Source organism: Asparagus officinalis, chromosome 3 (assembly GCF_001876935.1).
Source record: "Asparagus officinalis chromosome 3, Aspof.V1, whole genome shotgun sequence".
Lineage (NCBI taxonomy): Eukaryota > Viridiplantae > Streptophyta > Magnoliopsida > Asparagales > Asparagaceae > Asparagus > Asparagus officinalis.
This window is the reverse complement of record NC_033796.1, coordinates 23398118-23414633: the sequence shown is the minus strand read 5'-3', so window position 1 is coordinate 23414633 and position 16516 is coordinate 23398118. Positions and strand designations below refer to the sequence as shown.

The window sequence follows — 16516 nt, the reverse complement described above, 5'->3', positions numbered from 1 at the left end:
GCCAGACACCTCCCTCAAGTGAACTTTCCATCAATGGTGGAGGTGTGACCGAAAATTCGTAGTGTTCAACTGAACCTGAACGCTGATGCTGATAGACCAGCGTGGACGCCTACTTTGGATGACAATTTCACTTTCCAGTATGCGTGGACGCCACACTTAGTTAGTTGGTCTAATACTATTGGATTATCTCGCCTCACAACTAAAAGTATTTTTTATATTATTTAGATAATTAATATCATTCACGAGGTCTATTGAGATTTAATTGGCGAGTTGTAAGATTCTCTACAATTAAGGATGTAGAGAATGGTTAAGTGGATTTGCTTCAAACTCCATGTTCCTCAACTTTGCTTCTTTGGAAAGTGTTTTTGCAATGCCTACCGACGCAGGAATACTATCACGGGCATAACTTAGGGAGTTTATTGGAGTTTCTTGTTCCAGTCGTTAGTTTCCTTTCTTCTCAAATTTACCCTTATAATAATCCAAAATAATAAACTATTCAATAAGCTTTAACAATTATATAGTTTAGGATTGACTGATTTGATTGTTAAATATAGAAAGCAACTAATGAGTAGTGACTTTGATATCTAATATTCTATTTTACTTGTTAATCGTATCCTTTTTAATATTTGTTATGTCTATAGGATATTAAAAGGAAGCAAATCTTTTTCAGTTAAAAAAAAATCTTACTGCATTAGGATAGGGACTTAAAAATTTTGTTGTTTTTAAAACCGCAATACGGTGATGATTTTATTTCGAAGTTGAAATATATTTGGTAGGACTTGACAATCTGAAACCTAGAAGTACTCCATATGTAGAGCACTAGTCATGGAACAAAACAAACAAAGAATAGGATTTATTCTTGATTGTTTCACAAAAACGGAGACAGTGCAGAGCTTTAATTTGAAGAAGAAGGAAAAAAAATCAGCCTAATGACTGCCCCTGCAATCTCATCACTGTTTCCGACGCGTCTGAAAAGCTTGGCATGCAATAATCTTGAACGATCCTAAATACTGTAAGAGCCTTCCTCAACCTGTACATGGATTCTTCCACGTAGACAACAAAATCGATAACAATATTGGTTTCTTGTCATATAGTTTCTGGATGATGAACATGCTATGCGTCTGCAACAGTTTACTACTCATTTGCCATCAATGGCGGAGCCACATAGTGTTCAGTGGCGTCACAAGACACCACTGAACTGCCTACTTGCTAACATCTCATTATGGTGTTTCACGAGCCGAGAGATTGATTCAATCGTTGGCTGGTGATCGAGGTCGTCTAGATGATAGAGGCGTCCTTGTTTGCGATACGTTTAGAAGTCACGAGGACCCTGAATATGAGATGGAGGCCTAGTTGTCGTGCTTCACAACTCTAGGGGGATGAAATTTTTTCAAAATTATCCTAGAGCTTGTGCTGTTTTGGATGTCATTTTTAACCTGTTGGAGATTTTTTTTTTCTTTTCACCACTTATTAGCTTAGGCTTTGTTTTGTGGCAATTTGTCCTGTAATATTTTGGGGTGTTTCGTTAAACTCTTATTAATAGGACTTGCGCGATAACTACTCATCGTTTTGCTCAAAAAAAAATTTTTTTGACTTGTATTTACTGCTTAGACACCACTGGAATTATGATAGGATATCACTGAAAGAGGTAAAATTGCAAAAATTATCAATATAGATTAGAAATACCACCATGATAAATTACATGGTGACACCACTGACACAAAATCTTCGTTTCGCCATTGTTCGCTATCCTCCTATTACAAACTTGCCTGTAAAGAGACTGAGTTGAAAGGTTTGATATCAAACTTTGACGAGCACAGCCTCAGTGTGTCTGAGGGGCAAGATGCATTACGCAACGAGGAAGAACATATATATTCACGTGTTTGTCCAGAATTCGCGTATCTGGAAATAGAGATTTCAATGTTCTGGAACTACGGCTCTCGTACTAAACCTCGATATCCAACCACCAAGTTTGCCCTCGCCTATGATCAAAGTACATGCCACCAAGTGCAACAGATGTAAAGGAAAAGGGATTGATGCAAAGTATAAAGAGTTATCTCAACGGGAAAATTTGCAAAATAGTTCGTTTTTGCTAATTATTTAGCAAAATAGACCGTTTTGCTAAATAATTAGCAAAATAGACCTCTTTTAAAAAAAAGAGGTCGATTTTGAAAAACAAGACTCAGAAAATATACGGGACTACTAGTCACGTATGTTTAGAGCCAACTTAATCACGGATTAGTGATTCAGAAAACATACGGGACTAGTAGTCCCGTATGTTTTGAGTTTATCTCAATGTTTTGTGAAATTTTCTGAGTTCACTAATCCGTGATTAAAACATACGGGACTACTAGTCCCGTATGTTTTCTGAGCTGTTTTGCAAAATAGACCTCTTTTTGGCCTGTTGGCCAAAAAGATGTCTATTTTGCTAATTATTTAGCAAAACGGTCTATTTTGCTAAATAATTAGCAAAAACGGACTATTTTGCAAATTTTCTCCTTATCTCAACCTAACATAACAAGTCTTATCTCTCAAACAAAAATGTTGAATCTTTATGGATGTTATTGTAACCCAAGTAACTTAACAGACCAAACTAGAGATCAACCTGCATGCTTTAGTATCTCCTGAAGAGGTCACTATCCCATGTGGAATCAATGTCCCTATCAAAGCCAGTAATAACAAGATTGCACTTCATATTCACGTCTTCAGTTTTATGTACGTGATATATTGTCAATTTATCAGTTATACTCTATCAATGCACGTCAACTAAAGGACATGGAGCAGTCCAAATAGAACTTTGAAAGCTCTTTGATATAAGATCCTCACTGAAAAATGTCGCAAGACTAACGCATAAGATTTAAAGCTTTATTATGCTAATGTACAGGGTAGATAAGTCCTTCCACCAACAAGTGAAGCTCCCGTCTAAATATCAAAACATTTCGTTTTCCCAAATCTCCAAAATCGTTGCGCATCATTTACAGAAAAGGGTTTCCTTTCATTCCTATTAGCCATTGCCAGCTACTCATGGGATTTTTCTCCATAGTAAACAATGGCGGTTTGGCATTCGTAAGTGCGGAATTTTCGCTTCTAATAACAAGAATCTTTTTCATCCAAAATAATCCTTTCCAAACACTTCATTCCCAAGCAGATTACCCTCAGAGTTAAAATTTCAAACTAGAGACCTCAAGCGGTTAATTTGTGGTCTAAGAAAAAATTAAAATGAATGAAGCAGAAGAAAGATCTACGAAGCCAAAATTGATCCAGGGTGGAATCTATAAATAAAATTTTCACAAAAAAGTATATATTTTTTTGGAGAATTTTATTTAAAATTTTCACCGTGAATAAATGGCAGTCAGAGAACTCTGGGATATTAATTAGTAGCATCTTTCTCAATCCCGACTGACACACAAGAAAATATATAGAGAGAAAAGAGAATGTTAATGCAGGATCAACGTCGAAGTACAGGAAATTATAGGAAGTATCTGGTAGGGGAATTTAAGATTGATACATTTCAGTTCCTGTTAAAAACAACGTATTTGTTAAGTTGAAAGCTTAAGTTTACCTAATTGATGTTTCACCAAAGTAATATTTTTTTCAAACATTTCATTGGCACGTTGATTATCATCTACAAGTCCAAACAAGAGATCAACGAGCACTTAAATTTTTATCTATAAGAAAAAAGGGAAGAAGAATCAAGTATGCAATATATGTAAATTTACAAAATAAGCATACAGTTTAACTGCACTTCCAAAAATGAATTCAAAGTTAAGCAGCTGTTCTTAATAAACTTAGTGCATTCAATTGAAAGAATACAGCACAAAGTAAAATGAATGTAGTATTTACTGGGCTTGGAAGCAGTGATCTCTTCATTTCATCTTCCATAATGTCAACAAGATCAGCTGGCAAAGAAAAGAATCGCTTGCATCCTAAACTACACTGGTAAAATTGCTGGCCTTCAAGATAGAAGAAAAATGATAGTCTCAACATAGACCTCAAAAGAAACTATTCAGGAAGCTGACTGACTGTTATCTGCAGATTTTGTATTGAACTTACTAGTTGCTTCTTTGTTTCAAACTAGCGCTTGCCCCGGTACCATCACTTACGTCGTAAATCAATGAACTACCCTTCTGCGCAGGAAAGAATAACATTTGGAATAAATACTTTCTCTCACTTGTATACCCAACAATTATTCTGTTCGATATATCTTGGTCGCTTTGACATAAGAAGCATGTGACTCTTGAAGGAAAGAATGTCAGAACATTGCACGGGCAAAAAGAGTGGTGAAACCACAACAAATGGATTCTGTACCTTCACATTTGTGCACTATTAGTAACATATTTTGTTTTCGAACAGATACATATTAAAGGTGGATAGGTTTCAGGACCTGAAAACACAGCACATTAGGCGGGTTGCGTAACTAAGTTTAGCTAATTGATCTTCACCCAAGTTACAAATTGATTACATCAGAGTCAAAGAGTTCAAACATCAAATATTCCTCAAGCAGTTAAATTCCGGTCTAAGAAAAAATAGGAAAAAGGAAGAGGCAGCATAGTCCGAGGCCAAATACGATCCAGGGTGGAATTTCTGAATACCCTTTTCACAAAAAAGTATATTTTTGGAAAAAGTTATTTTAAAAATCCACCCTGAATGAGTGGCTCTTAAATTGCTTCGGTAATTGATCTTCACCCAAATTGGAAATTGAGTACATCAAAGTTAACGAGCAATTAAATTTAGGTCTAAGAAAAAAATAGAAAAAAGGAAGAGGAAGAAGAATGACCCGAGGCCAAATAAAATCCAGGGTGGAATTTCTAAATATCATTTTCACAAAAAATATATATTTCTTGGAAAAAGTTATTTAAAAAGTCCACCCTGAATTAGTGGCTCTTCAGATTGGTCAGCAAATTGGTCTTCACCCAAATTGCAAATTGATTACATCAAAATCAACAAGTGGTTAAGTTTTGGTTTAAGAAAAAATAGAAAAAAGAAGGAGAAGAATGATCCGAGGCCAAATAAGATCCAGGGTCGAATTTCTAGATATCATTTTCACAAAAAAGTTTTTTTGGAAAAAGTTATTTAAAAAGTCCACTCTGAATGATCGGCACTCAGATTGCTCCTAAAAATTTTCTAATTGCACTTTTTCAATCCCACCTCAGTACCTCACACACCAAAAAATATAAAAAGAGAAAAGAGAAAATGTTAAACAAGATATGCATCGAAGTAAAGAACAGAGTACAAGTATGTATGTATGTATGTATAGTGGGGGCAGGAAAGGAAGTGAAAACAAGGTTAGCACATCAACTTTCTCAGGTTTTTCAAAAGATGAAAAACCTACTCTAAATGCAAGAATCCAGAGTAAGAGCCCTCCCATCAAGATGAAGTCACGCGCTCATATCTTACTCTTAATATAACATGTACTGGTGTGATAATAACCAATTCTCCTCGGCTAAGCATATATAGAGCCCTTGGACTATAAATTAGGAAAGAATGGATCCATTAGGTTCATTGTATGGATATCCCTTCCCAAAAGCATTATTCATTCTTCTTTCGCACTTATGTGCAATGAACCTCCTGACAAAGCATCAATGTCATATCAAATTGATATTATTTGGAATTTGGATACATGAAATCCATCACCAAATTAGATGAACCTAGCACCCTAAGTTCATGTCCTGGATCCATTAGGCATATAGTACAGGTATCATTTCCTAAATGTGTCACTCTTTCTTCTTTTTCCATTTAGGTTCCATGAACCTCATGACAGAGTATCAATGCCATATCAAATAGATATTATTTGAGATTTGGACACATGAAAGACATCATCAAATTACAAGAATCTAGCCTTCAACATTCATGTCCCGGATCACATGCCCAACAAATATCATTAACTTACCAATATCTATTGAGAAAATTGTAATCTACATGGATGTCTAGGTGAAAAGAATTGCCCGTTGTATTAGTCAGTGACAAAGGGAGAAAATCTCGAGGTATTAGTCGCATAGCACCACAGATGACATTTATCTAAACATTGGTGTGCAATAAAAATGACCAAGCCAAAACATGTCCTCGTAGTGACCAGAGGCTATTGTGTTTACTAAATACTAATTGAGCTTGTGGAAACAACAAAATATTGGGTCAATCAGAGGCAGACATTTGATAATATTAAGGAAGGCTGAATCCATATTCACATAGATGAAAACAGTCAAACTGGTTTATGCAAGGAGTATTCACTGATGCATATTGATTGGAGAAATTGAAGTTAGCCCCTGCATGTTGCAGTTTCCTTGTTGGGTCCTGTAAGTATAAATTATCTCTAAAATCTTCATAAAAGCAGGATAAATATGAAATAATAGACTATAATGTAATACTAATGATTCTGAGGTCGCTAAGACCTGTGTAACTTAATCATGAAGGACCTTTTTGTGAGTATATAAATACTACATTCTAACAAATTAGCTGATTTGGATTTGGAGTCCCCTGAGGCATATGTAAAAAGGTCATCTTCAGCTGCACTGAAAGCTATTCGCTACTATTTGGTGAGTGGTGGATCTGTATATTATAGTCTATATACTTTTATAGTATAACACGTCTGCCCATATATGTATGTTGCTACTATCATAGTGGCGAATGTCTGCAAAACAGCAGTGTAATGTTCCATTACCTGATAATAGAGATTTCAAGGTCCTAAAAGCAGGTATCTTGTTATGCACCTCAATACCCTATCTTCAAGGCTTCAAACTTATCCTTGCCTATGCATCATGCACGCGCACTATGCAGACAACTGAAACATATACAAAGAAAAAGCATTGATGTAAAAGGTTAATAATCGTCTTGGCATAAGTCAACAATTTCTTTCAAACAAAAACGTGGAATCATTATGGATTTTGCTAATAATAATCCCAGCAGTTATAAGAGATGGAACTAGAGGTCAATGGTTGCATGATTTAGCTTCTCCAGAGGTCACTACACCACACAGATGTTAGAAAGCTCCTCAAACTCAAGCAACATAAGGTCCGTCACAGTAGTAAGGAAACACAAGTTCTAACCTATAAGTTGACATCTATATTTGTGCAATTTCCAAGTCAAATCTTAAACACAGTAACAGAAGAATATATTGCAAACAAAGATAAACATGAGAGCAGACGAAGAACAAGAAACATGGTGGATAATAGTAGTAGACATGAAGAATTAGAAAAGCATTGAAAGGACAAGCAATGAAAGATTCGTCACCCCAAGTAAACAAATAGGAATCCTCATTTATCTTCGAACTGTTCCACCAAGCACAGAAAGTTTACAACAGGAACAAGGGAAGGAGATAATAGTTTCCTTGACACTTAACTCCAAGTCCTTAAACAATGGATTCCCGTGAAGGAAAAAGAAGCTGCCACAGTGTCCAAGAACTTGGAATAAACGCTTGTAAAAGTTAACTTGCTTCCCATGGACCACCGCCTGAAAATTTGCATGTGCTAGTCTTGTTTGCCTAAATAATAATCATGTTTGATTCATACTGAAAGACAACTAGTAGAAGTTACAGTTTGATCATCCTTAACTTTGCTACCGGGTGGCACCTTTCGAACGTCCCGCTGATGCCACAAACACATAAGAGCATAATCTCACAACAAACTCTTATGATTTCAAAGATGCCTCCAAAACTTCCAAAGCACAGTTTCAACCATTTGCTCCCAATCAGACTTCTTGGAGATTTCAGATTAAGTTCCTTTCTTTGAAACTCTTCCAATTTCCACACCCAAAAATGGCCCCAATTCCAAGCAAGCCATAAGATAACTCAACTCCTCTTGATGTCTCCATCTAGAAAGGCATGCCTCATTAAAACAATCTCTTTGACAAGATTTCGATATGTGAATGGCCGAACAGCAGCTCTTAAGAACAACTCGGGAGGTATCTTACTCTTCTTTGCTCTCCTCCTAGGACCCTTATAACCTTTACTCTCCCAATCCTCTCTCCCCTGTTCCCAATCCTGATCAATACTCACCCTTCTCGCCTCTTCCATTCTCTCCTTCATCTGCTGCTCCTCTATCTCTTGCTGCTTATAATACTTATCAGACACCTCGATGCTTTTCGTCACTATTTTCTCCATATCATCTGAGCTATTCACCGCCTTCTTCCATTGCTCATTCCAATACTCTTCGCTCTCTTCTGGGCTTGTCTCAGTTTCGTCACTCTCACTGTCCCCTTCCTCTCCCACATCAATGACTGTGTCATCCTCGCTTCCCTCTTCTTCCTCTTCATCATCATCACTACCATCATTGTTGTCGTCATCATCATACTCCTCAATCCAATCTGTCATCCCATTCTCACATCCACCACCATCATTATCACTCTCATCCGGCGCGTCACAACCCAACTCCATCTCCTCCAACTTAGCCTTCCACTCCTTAGTATACGGATGTAAAAGCTCCATCGGGTGATTCGTCAACAAAAACTCCAGGCACCTCGACTTCCCTTCATCACTCATCTTCTCATAGGCGTTCACCACATCATCCACGTACGATTTCGGGCTTATCTTCACCATCTTACACAGCCCACCAAAATAACTACACATCTCCACTCTCCCATCCTCCCTCCTAAGCTCAAAAACGTACTCCCCCTCCGTCTCCGGATCAACCAACGGCATCAACCCTTTAAAGAAGTCATCTTGAGGCTCAAACCTACACTGATAAACCGGCTTCTTTACATATATAATGTCAGGCCTCTGCCAAGCTGCACATTGTGTGATCATCGCCCTCGTCTTGTTCCCAAATCTACCCATCAAGCTCCATTTATCCAATCTCTGATCTTTTCCAGCCTCCACCGCGACCTCCGACACCAAGGTCCACTGCTGCCATGGCAGCTCACTCACCCTCCATTTCGGGTGCCGGACGAAAACCCAATAGTACCTAAACCCAATACCCTCATCCAAAGCCTGCAACCTCGGCGAAAAATCCTGACACATCTCAAACTGCTCAATCTCCTCCCACTCCTCATGATCATTCACCTCCCCGATAAGCGAAACCCTGTCGTCAGAAAACCTCCCTCTCACGGGCGGGCCCACCACGATCCCCCGCCAACTATAAGGCCCATACTGCCCGTACTTGTACCAGTCGTAAGGGTGTTTGAGGTTAGGGTCGTCTTCCCGCACGATGAACGGACGGCCCGGTCGTAGCGAGCGCCCGATGGCTTGGAGCTCGGCTTCCGGAGAAGGAGTCAGAGTGGTTGGGGTTCTGCTGTTTTGCGGCGCGTAGAAGAAAAAAAAAAAAAAAATTAAGGCTTCTGGAGAGGCTTGCGGCTGCGGCGGCGTGACGTTGAGTTTGCCTGCGGCGGATGTCGGCGTTGCCCTCGATTGCGGCGCGGGGAGGGCGCCGGGATCTTCTGTGTGCTGCTGCGCTCTGCGGAGACGGCCGTGGGGAGGGGGATTGGACGCCAGAGGTCTGAGAGGTTGAAGTGAGAGAAAGGGAACGGGGTCCTGTTGCGGGGTCAGGCAGGGAGAGAGGGGTGAAAATGGGGAGGCGATGGGTTTGGAGTTTGCAGCGTTTGGAGCCTTCGGGCTTCGGAGAGGGACGAGGGGGGTTCTGATGGCAGCGGTGCTGCTTCGAGGCCGGCCAGGCGTGAGTTGAGAGGGGAGGGGGACGATGGGAGTAGGGAGGGGGTAAGAGATGGATGGCGGAAACGGTTGGAGGATGTGGATAGAGGCGCTGGGGTTTTAGGTATTTGTTTCGGGGTTTTGGACCTTGGAATTGTTTTTGGAGCTTTGCTAGATACAGTTACCCAACATATGGGATCAACACGGGTGACAGGTGAGTTAGTTCCTTTCCTATTGCATAATGAGGGATAAGTGAGCTGATCATCACGATGAGCGGCTCATTATGCAATAGGAGAGGAACACCTCACCTACCCCCTGTTGGTCTCATATTTTAGATATTTTGGATCGTTGTGGAATTTTTCTTGTTTTTGGGCTGAGCAGCACTTACCCACCCTCTAGTTTCACCTGCTCCTCACTTATAATACCCCTACTCGTATTTGCTAGCAAAAAAAAAAAAAAATCCCTGAAGTTTTTCAAACTTAAACCTATATATCCCCTTGCTTTTCTGGTGGAACCTAAATGCCCTAGAGTTTTTAAAACTTGGCCTCAAATACCATCGAGTTTGCATAGGTGAGGCCGTGAGGGTGTTTATATGCAAGTTTTAAAAAAACTTTAGGGTATTTAAGTGTCAGATTTAAAGACTTTAGGGTATTTAAGTGTCGGGTTTAAAAACTTTAGGGTATATAAGTGCTACAAGAAACAAGAAAAGGTATATAGGTGCAGGTGTAAAAATCTTTAGAGCGTTTTCTTATTACCAAATACAAGTGGGGGTATATAAGTGAAGAGTAGATGAAACAATAGGATGCATAAGGGCCATTTAGCCTTGTGTTTAGGGTAAATATGAGAACCCCAAAAAAACTTTGGACAATTATCGTAAAACTGCCTTAAGTTCCAAAATATCATACAACTCCTTATTAAGTATAGGGATTATCACAAAGCCCCCCTTTAACTTTCATATTTTATTAGAAAATCTTAGTTTAACTTTGAGATTTTATCAAGAAACCCCCTAATAAAATCTCAAAGTTAAAGACGCTTTTTTAATAATGTATAAATTTAAGGGGAGTTTTCTGATATTTTGAAAGTTAAGAGGGATTTGTATGATATACAACCTTATTTTTATTTATATTTTTACCTCTATGTGAATTGCTACTATAAGGCCCCGTTTGGTTGCAAAAGAAAAAGCCTGAAAGCCTGACTAAAGCCTGACAAAAGTCAGGCTTTTGTCAGGCTTTCAGCTTTGTTATTATGCAACCAAACTTGTCAGGCTTTTGTCAGGCTTTCAGCTTTGTTATTATGCAACCAAACGGGGCCTAACACTATGGCTCTCAACTCGTGGGTTATCAAAAAAAGTTATTTATTGTTCATCTTGGGTGCGAGGCCAGATTCCCTACCTCCTAGATTGCAAAGAACTCCTATTGGTGAAATGGCTCATTTAGTAAACCCCACAATTAATTTTTTTTATTTAATTGAGATAATGAATATCATTTATAGAGTTCACAGAGTGGTGAAGAGCTTTGCTACAGGGACCCAAAATATGTGACCAATAAAGGGGACAAGTAATGTGTCCCCCTCCTATTGGATAATGAGTTGTCCATCATTAATGATGGCCAACTCATTATCCAATAGGAGGAGGACACCTCACTTGTCCCCCCTATTGGTCCCATATTTTGGGTCCTTAAAGAATTTTTCGTATAGATATATCTTTCTTTCTGCATCCAGGAAAATTTGATTAAGAGCATGTTTGGGAATATTTGATAAATTGGTGGATTATAATCCATCATTATTATTAAAATAACCAAAAATAATAAAGGTTATTTCTATAATCATGAGGGTATAGTTGTCTTTTACTTGATCAAACTTCAAGACTTATAATCCATCAAAAAATAAGTCGGGATTAAAATAAGCCAGGATATTATAGTTAATCAAAGCTTATTTCTTTGATAGATTATAAGCAAAAACAAATTATTTATTAAACATCTCAAAGCAGTTTATAAGTTACTTTGATTATCTGCCAGAATCAATCCCGAATTAGTAAATAAGTAATATTGGAAATTATGGTTAAATCTGGAATAAAACAGTAAAAGTTGATGTGCTTTAATTTTATACTTTTTCAGAACATTGTGGTTAAAGAAATATTTGGTCTACTCCGGTGCAAGGATCTCAAGGCTAAACTGCTTCCAGGAACAACAATACAGTATTCTGGTATGTACCAACCCAGTACTGTCAAGATCTCCTCGATCTATAAGACCTTTCGGTCAAGGAAAATATCTCATCGATCTCAGAACCTTTCGGTTTTAGGGCAAGTTTCTGCGAGCACAATTTCTGCAGCAGCAGCACAACAACAGCAACAACGATAAGATCTCCTTGATCCGACGTTCGTATTCCAAGTTCTCTAGCCAACTACAAGAGCTGGCAAAGGGGCGCTATTTATAGGCTTCTAAGACCAGCTCAAGAGTCACCCTCAATTAATGCGACTGTTACAATTCACAATGGCAATTATGATTATAACATCAATGCATTAAATTGCTCTAAATGCCGTTGTATCAGCTGCATGCAGTAACTCCTGAATACGATGCAATCAATGAACATGTTACTACGAAACGCGAGGGTCACGTCTCAGTAAATCAGACGAACATCGTTTGTAGGACGAACCTCGTCGAACGGGCGAACCTCGTCGAATGGGCGAATCAGACGAACCTCGTCAAACGGGCTATTTGGCCTTTTTTTCACTCGCAAAATTTTAGACTTGAAGTAACATGATTTATTTCAAACTGGCATTCACAGATTGGTTCTGATTTGATTATTGGCCAAATTAGCTCAAGTTAAGAGGTAAATTAAATCCAAATATTGAGTTGTCAAACTAAGATGTGTTTGTCAACCGCCCAAAAATAGGATCAAGACTAACCATGACTTGATTTTATTCTAAACTAGTTTAGGAATAAGCTAAGGGGGGGTTAGTCACCTAGAACTTTTTAAGTAGCACTGGGATAATTGGTAAAGTGGGATAATATTTTGATACTGGGATAATTTAGTGGAACAATGATGGGTAATTCTTAAAGTGAGATAATTTAGTAGGATAATTTGGTGGGATAATGATGGATAATATTATGAAGTTGCATAATTTGGTAGGATAATTTGGTGGGGGTAATGGTGGGTATAAATTACTACTGTTAATAATTGTATATTAAAAATAATATAATATTGATAAGCAAATTCTAGTAATAACTATAAAATATAATGCAATAAAGCATCATTATTCATCTCAAATAATAAAATAATTTACAAATAAATAAAAATCTAAATCCCTAGAGTGACTCGACTTTCATCATCCCACATGGCTTCTATCATCCCACATGACATCTGCCATAGAATTTCTCCAAGCTCCTACAGCTGCTCGTTGAGTTTGTAACTCGTCTTCTTTATCGGAGTCATCGTCTGCATCAGCAACATTTCATGGAGCTTCTAGTGGAGGATCATAAATGTCGAAGTTCAAATCTCATAACATCATAAAGAAAGAAAAATAAGCATTTTTCAGCCATTAACCCTTTGGACCAATCTCATCATGATCGCTAAAACCAAATCAGCAAATAAATGAAATGTACACAAGAATCATCCATGGCCGCTAAACAGATGATCGACAGATGAACTATAAATATCCCAATCAATTTACTGAGCCGATTTAATAATAATAGATATCACCATTAACCATTCAACATCTAATCATCAATGTGATCGCAAAGTTGCTTTATAACTTATAAAAAAACATAAATAGCCCGCATATCTTTAGCACTAACCCACCAACACTATATTCTTAACCTAAACCACTGTTGTGGAGAGAAAACTTAATTAGATCAAACAAATAATAATAAAGTAATTTAACGTCAAAAAGCTATCAATAAAGTAATACATCTTGAAGATAATAATAAAAGATCTAATCATCATAAAAACAAAGTAAAGACAGAAAAATGAACGGATGATTGACTTCATGGCAGAGAAATTTTCTAGGCGAAGAAACTAACCAAGAGGGAGGGAGGCGGCGTTTCACTTTTTTTCCCCAATTGTATTCTTTCCAATGTGTGGGATAATTTGAGAGAGGAGAACTTATGGTTATATATATAGGTAGTATAATTTGTGGGATAATTATGACCAATTATCCCAATTCTAATTCTAGTAGAATTCTACTTGACTAACGCACCAAAAAAATAATACAGTTCTAGTTCTACAAAAGTTCTACTTGACTAACACTATAAAAAAATATCTTATTTCCTAGTTCTATGTGACTAACACCTTAAAAATTTATCCCACAAATTATCTCAGTTCTAGTTTTAAGTTCTAGATGACTAACCCCCCATAAGAAGATCAGTTTAACAAACGACTAGTATAAGGATCATATTTTCTCTCTCAGTAAAACTAGAATAATAAATGAAGCTAATATTGGCCTAGCATTCCCAATAACACGGAGGCACTCGATCTGACCTATTTTTGAGCGGTTGTCGGACAAATCCCAAGGGTTAGCTTGGCAACCATGGAGAACTAGACTTACATGGAGAATACATGATACTATGGACATTCCAGTGAAGAGGCGCCTCTTTTTGTCATAGCCAGAGACATAGGGAAGATGAAATCATGAAAGGAGTTGAGATTATTGAGTGATAGATTGTAATATTTGTTGATCACTAAAAAAATAGTGAACCTATCATTCTGAAGGGCTAAAATACCAGATTGACATTAAAAACTAACACCGCTCTACCACTCTAGCCTAAAAACTAACACTGACCATACTCTAGCCTAAAAACTCATAAATATGGCGATAAGTAGGGCTATCCGATCAAAAACTTAAAATTGTTGTCATTTTAAGCGAAAATTTAGGAGATTTTTTCATATAGGCCCTCAATCTCCCATATTTTTTGGTTTTACTATCTCAAGTTTTAAAATTTAGAAAAAAAATTCCTATCTCCCTCCCTTCCCACCATCCCCTACCTCCTCCTCCTCCTCACCATCTCCTCCATTTGTTTTTCCTCCCCATCCTTAACTTCCCCTCCTCTCCTCTACTCTCTCTCCCTCATTTTCCATATATTCATTCTTACCTCCTCCTCTTCTTTTTCTCCAACCCCATATCTTCTTTACTTTCTTCAACTTCTCTCTCTGAATTTTTTGATGTTGGGTCTGAGAGAGGAAGATGAGAAGAAGGTCGGATTTTCAGTTGAATGTTAATGTTGGAGATTGGGAGTGGGCAAAGCAAGAAGGGAGAAGGAAGAGGAGAGAGGAACAGAGAGAGAGAGAGAGAGAGAGAGAGAGAGGAGCAGGAAGAGGGAGTAAGATAGAGAAGTGGAGGTTGGAGATCAGAAGGAGGGGAGAATGGAGGAGACCATGGAAATGAGAAGGTATGAGTAACAATACGATAAAGGAGGGAGGAGTGGGAGATAGGAGAGAAAGTTGAGAATATGGATAGAAGAGAACGGAGCATATGGTAGGAAGGATGAGGGAGGAGATGACGAGAAGAAGGTTTTTTTTTATAAGCTTTAAAATATGGGGAGGGGGCATCCAAAAAATATGGGAGATCGAGAGGCTATATGAAAAAAATCTTTCGTTTCAGAATAACCTTTGGCAATAGCGTAAGTCTATTTGTCACCATATTTGTGAGTTTTTAGCCCAGAGTGTTGCCGACATCAATTTTTAGGCCAAAGGGATAGAGCGGTATCAGTTTATAGGCTAATCTGATATTTTAGCTTATTCTGAAGATGTAGATGTTCATATTGATTGACGAAGCCTTGTCAAATCCCTTTTATAATTGTTTTATTTGTTTTTGCTTTCATGATTTGCGATAATACAGAGCTATGTTGTTAATGCTTCTTGCATTGAGCGTATCAAATGCGTACATCACGAAAGCTCTTCCACTTCGACCACCAGTTCCTCTTCATCCTCACGCAAGGTGGAAACCTGAAGAACTACGCTTTACACCATCCCTAGAAAAGTATTCTCTTTTTTTAGAAGAAATTTTTAAAACAGCCTCAAACCATGTTTTAATTTTCAAAACCGACCTACTTTTATTTTACCAAAATCGACCCATTTTTTGCCACGTTAGTTTAATCTCATTCCTAAACAGTCAGGGTTGGCAACCCCGAGTGTTTAGGAGGTTGTTAAACCCCAAGCCAACCCCTACTGTTTAGGACGTTGTTAAACCCCAATTAGAAACCTTAAACCCGATTTTTATGCCCTAAATAGTCGGGGTTGGTAACCCTGACTAATTAGAAAATGAGATTAAGCTGACGTGGCAAAAAGTGAGTCGATTTTGGTAAAAAAAAATGATCGGTTTTGAAAATTAAAACATGATTTGAGATTGTTTTGAAAATTTCTTTTTTTTAACGTTATTATTTTCTATCCTCCTAACTGCCATCCTAATTTATCATTATTAATTAGATATTCCTGACCAATCACAAAAGTCACACCACTTATTTCCCCCCACCATCCCCAAACTCTTCTCCTCGGATAATAGCTGTGCAGTTTTACCGAAAAATAGTACCCTCTCTCAGGAACCGCCCACCCTCCGCGCTCCTCCCTCCACCACGAAATTACCACCCCTTGATCAACCGACCTGCCCACCATTAGTTGAGATCATCAGACATTCTTATAATTTCCCCTTCATCGTCATCTTCTCCGAGTAATCAGAAAAAAAAAATCAAAAAATCAAAATTCATTCATGGAGCAGCTCCAGCAGGAGGAAGAGCTAGAATCGCTTTCCCTCTGGTCAATAGTCCACCACTCCGTCCAAATCCCCTCCTCCGCCCCCCAAACCTTCGCCCTCCTAACCCTAACCCTCGTCTTCCCCCTCTCCTTCGCCGTCCTCGCCCACTCCCTCCTCACCCACCCCCTCCTCCTCCGCCTGGACCCCACCTCCCCCTCCGCCGTCTCCGACCTCTCCCTCCTCCTCCTCAACCA

The 16516-nt window shown here is 38.4% G+C and overlaps 2 protein-coding genes across 2 annotated transcripts in view; one reads left to right on the top strand and one right to left on the bottom strand.

Moving 5' to 3' along the window:
* LOC109834788 lies at positions 7083 to 16183 on the bottom strand. The gene is given in 3 exon segments (XM_020402804.1): positions 7083 to 9190; positions 9192 to 9425; positions 16088 to 16183. Coding segments are annotated over 3 exon segments (1737 nt in total). The 3' UTR covers positions 7083 to 7783.
* The window catches only part of LOC109834787, a 7893-nt gene continuing 7430 nt past the window's right edge, over positions 16054 to 16516 (top strand). Inside the window, exon 1 of the mRNA XM_020402803.1 lies at positions 16054 to 16484. Within this exon, the coding sequence (XP_020258392.1) occupies positions 16278 to 16484 (207 nt within the window). The 5' untranslated portion in view covers positions 16054 to 16277. The remainder of the gene's footprint in view (positions 16485 to 16516) is intronic.